The sequence below is a fragment of the Rhagoletis pomonella genome, unplaced genomic scaffold (assembly GCF_013731165.1).
Source record: "Rhagoletis pomonella isolate Grant_MI unplaced genomic scaffold, Rhpom_1.0 Rhpom_scaffold_00005, whole genome shotgun sequence".
NCBI lineage: Eukaryota > Metazoa > Arthropoda > Insecta > Diptera > Tephritidae > Rhagoletis > Rhagoletis pomonella.
In genome coordinates, this window is record NW_023458559.1 from 3,729,512 (window position 1) to 3,732,862 (window position 3,351).

Here is a 3,351-nt window from a genome sequence, read left to right on the forward strand (position 1 = left end):
ATTTTCCTGGAGTAATTGCGTGCGTAGATTGCACACATATTAAAATAAGAAGCCCAGGAGGATTATCTGCTGAGGTATACAGAAATAGGAAAGGGTGGTTCTCTATCAATGTACAAGCAGTCACTGGTCCAAACTTGGAATTTTTTGATTTAGTAGTTCGTTGGCCTGGGAGTACGCACGATAGCTTTATATATAACAGCAGTTCGGTTAAGCAAAGATTCAATAGCGGGGAATTAAAAGGAATACTCTTAGGTGACAGTGGATATGCTGTCAGTAATTTGCTTTTAACTCCGTTTTTATCACCAAGCTCAACTCCACAAAAGGAGTACAATAAAAGCCACATTAAAACAAGAAACACTGTGGAAAGATGTTTTGGAGTTTGGAAGCGAAGATTCCCCTGCCTTCACGTTGGAATGGGTATTAAGCTGGAGACCGTTGTAGCTGTTATATGCGCATGTGCAGCATTGCATAACATTTCCATCTTAGTAGATGACTTGCTACCAGTCAGCTCTGATAACATCGAAACTTTTAATGTCGACGCCTCACCAATCAATGAAAACTGCAACAGCAACGGTTTTATTGCGCGTCAATCTCTGGTAGACAGATTTTTTTCCTAAGATCTTTTGCTACAAATAAAAGTCTTTAGATGTTGAAATATTAACTATGTCTTTAATTTATTGAACGATTTTTTTTTGCCTCTTCAAAATCTATTTTAGCCTTTTGTAGTAATACTTGGTTTTTTTGCTCTTCCAACAAGGCTGCTCTTTTTTTTATTTGCTCAACTTCCAGCTGTAAAAGAAAATATGCATATACAAATATTTAGCTTTACCAATGCATAGTTATTATATACCTGTGTTTTGACTAATTCAAGCTTAAGCTTCTCTCTCTTCTCTAGGTACCTTACCCGTAATGCTGCCTCCCGCCGAACGTAGTCGCTTGGTCTGCGTACTTGCTCCTTTTCCACTTTTGTTGGTTGGTGGCCAGTTTCATTACTGTGTACTATGTAGTTAAAAAGCAGCGAAAAGAATTTTAGTATATCGTAGATGACTTCTTTCGTATTTTATAGGTACAGTACCTGCAACATTTGGTTCACCTTCATAATTTATGCTTATGGCTTTGAAGTTTACGTCGGATTCCTCATTTGCTTCCGTGATCATATCTAAAAAATGTTGGTTAAAAAGTGATTTGCCTTATATCTTAAAGGACATACCTAAAAACTCAATGGAGCTAGATTGGCTATTTTCCATGTTTAGCAAAATTGCCCCATCGCTGTCAAAGTTGTTGGAGATTTCGCAAATCATTGCGGGAGCAGCCTAATAATTAAATTTTATGACGACAAGACAGTATGAAGATAATAGTTAAGTCCCTAACAGCGCACTTATACGATATGAATGTATTTACATATCGATGGTCCTGTACAACAACGACACAATTCAAAATTCAAAAAAATATAAAAACTGTTACTACTGTTAAGTGACTCATGTATTTAATCCTTGTCGAATCCATGTCTCATCTTTTGTACTTACTTTAACAATCCTTACTGCTTACTTTAGTAAGTGATGGAAATGGATTAGACAAGGATTAGAGACAATAATCACTTAACAGTAGTAACAGTTTTTATTTTTCGAATTTTAATTTGTGTCGTTATTCCACAGGACCATCGATATGTAAACGTTTTTTTTTTGTATGTACTCGTAAGTAAAGTAGCATTTACATATATGTATATCGTTACTTTAATATAGAAAGGCTCTATTTCACATAATGCTCAAAATCAATCAATAGGTGAATTTAGGATTTTTAGCTAGTTACGATTTTTTTTTTGTATTTCAGCGACGATGAGAGATAGGACCTTTCTATATTAAGATAACGATAAGCAAATAAATATCGTGTAAAAGCGCTGTAAGGATACATACCTCTTCCACCATGTCCACTATTGCTTCTACTTGCCGTGATGTTGATGGCACCGGTGGCCCACCGCCCGTTCGAAATAAATTACCCCTTTCTACTGCCCGAGCCTTTCGTGCGACTGCCTTCATATTTTCCCACGCCCTCCTTAATGTAACCGTCTCACGCTGAAATAAACAATATGGAAACACGAAATACTAAAGGTGGCCTCAAGCAGATGCGATAATACCGGTGCGATACGATATCGTATTTTTTGCGATAACGATAAAAAGCAAACGCTCTCAAACAGGTGAGATACGACACACTGCGGTGCTATACCGCAGTGGTTTGTATTGATCGCATATCGTAAAATTTTTTACCGCATCTGTTTGACGCTACCTTAAGGCGTATAATAAATTGAATAAATGCATTAGGTCGGGTATTTTTTCGACATCGTTCCTAGCACATTCGTATTCTACATTAAATACCAAAGAAAAAATTCCATTATAGCTCCAAATTTTGAGCCCCCCAAAATTTTAAAATAACCTATCTTTAATTAATACTAAGTTAATGTCTACACTTAATATTAGCGGGAGTGTTATGAAGGTCATATTTTTAATACTTACTTATGTCTTAACGTAGCATTAATTGAAGATAGCTTTTTCAAGTTTGGCGGGCTCGAAATCCAGAGCTATGCTCTAATGGAATTTTTTCTTAGAAATTTATCTAGAATCCGAATCTGTTCCATTCGTTCCATACAACCCGCCTTAAAACGCATATAATTTTACCTTGTAGACATTAGAATTTGAATTGAACTCATTCGTAAGCAAATCCCAAGCTTCTTTCTTTCTCAAAATTGATTTTCCATCCGTATGCTTCGATTCTATAATAGGCCGCTTCTTTATTAGTTGCCCTAATATAGCCTTTTCATCGGCAGTGAAATTTGATACACGCTTTCGATTTACTTTTGCTTCTTCCTAAATTAAAACAAACATTTGTATACGTACATAGAAATTTCCTGGGTGAATTAAGAGCAGGTATTGCAGTTCTTGAATGTGGTAACATGGACAAGCTTTAGCTTTACTATAGCTTGTGCAAGAACCTTTTAACTTGTCGCTTCCAAGAAACAATTGCATTGTAGCTTGACTTGTAAAATCGCATTCCTAAAACGACTGTATTGCAGTTTTCAAATGTGTTTCGAAGAGTTATTACATACAATTCTTTGGGGATGTACAAAACCCACCACACTTCTGGTAGCCCTAACTGACCAGATCACATCTTCGAGTGTGAGCCACTCTCAAAATAGACAAAAACGCTTCTCATCACAATTGTGCTAGCTAATAATTGATTGCCTGCACTATTCTGGAGAGCGTTGCCCAATACTATCTCTCAGCACGGACTTTTCTTTGCAGGCTGGGTACTAAGTAGTGCAGCAATGGACATAAAAGTGGTCATAAATAAGCCGAG

At 36.6% G+C, this 3,351-nt stretch overlaps 1 protein-coding gene across 1 annotated transcript; it reads right to left on the reverse strand.

Annotated features, from left to right (window-relative positions):
• Positions 1 to 669: 669 nt before the first annotated feature.
• Positions 670 to 2,673, reverse strand: LOC118739757. Its single transcript, XM_036471264.1, has 5 exons — positions 1,914 to 2,673; positions 1,211 to 1,313; positions 1,076 to 1,159; positions 905 to 999; positions 670 to 789 (listed from the first exon to the last, which is right to left on the reverse strand). Exons 1-5 carry the CDS (start codon positions 2,034 to 2,036, stop codon positions 670 to 672), a joined length of 525 nt encoding a protein of 174 aa, XP_036327157.1. The 5' UTR covers positions 2,037 to 2,673.
• Positions 2,674 to 3,351: the final 678 nt, after the last annotated feature.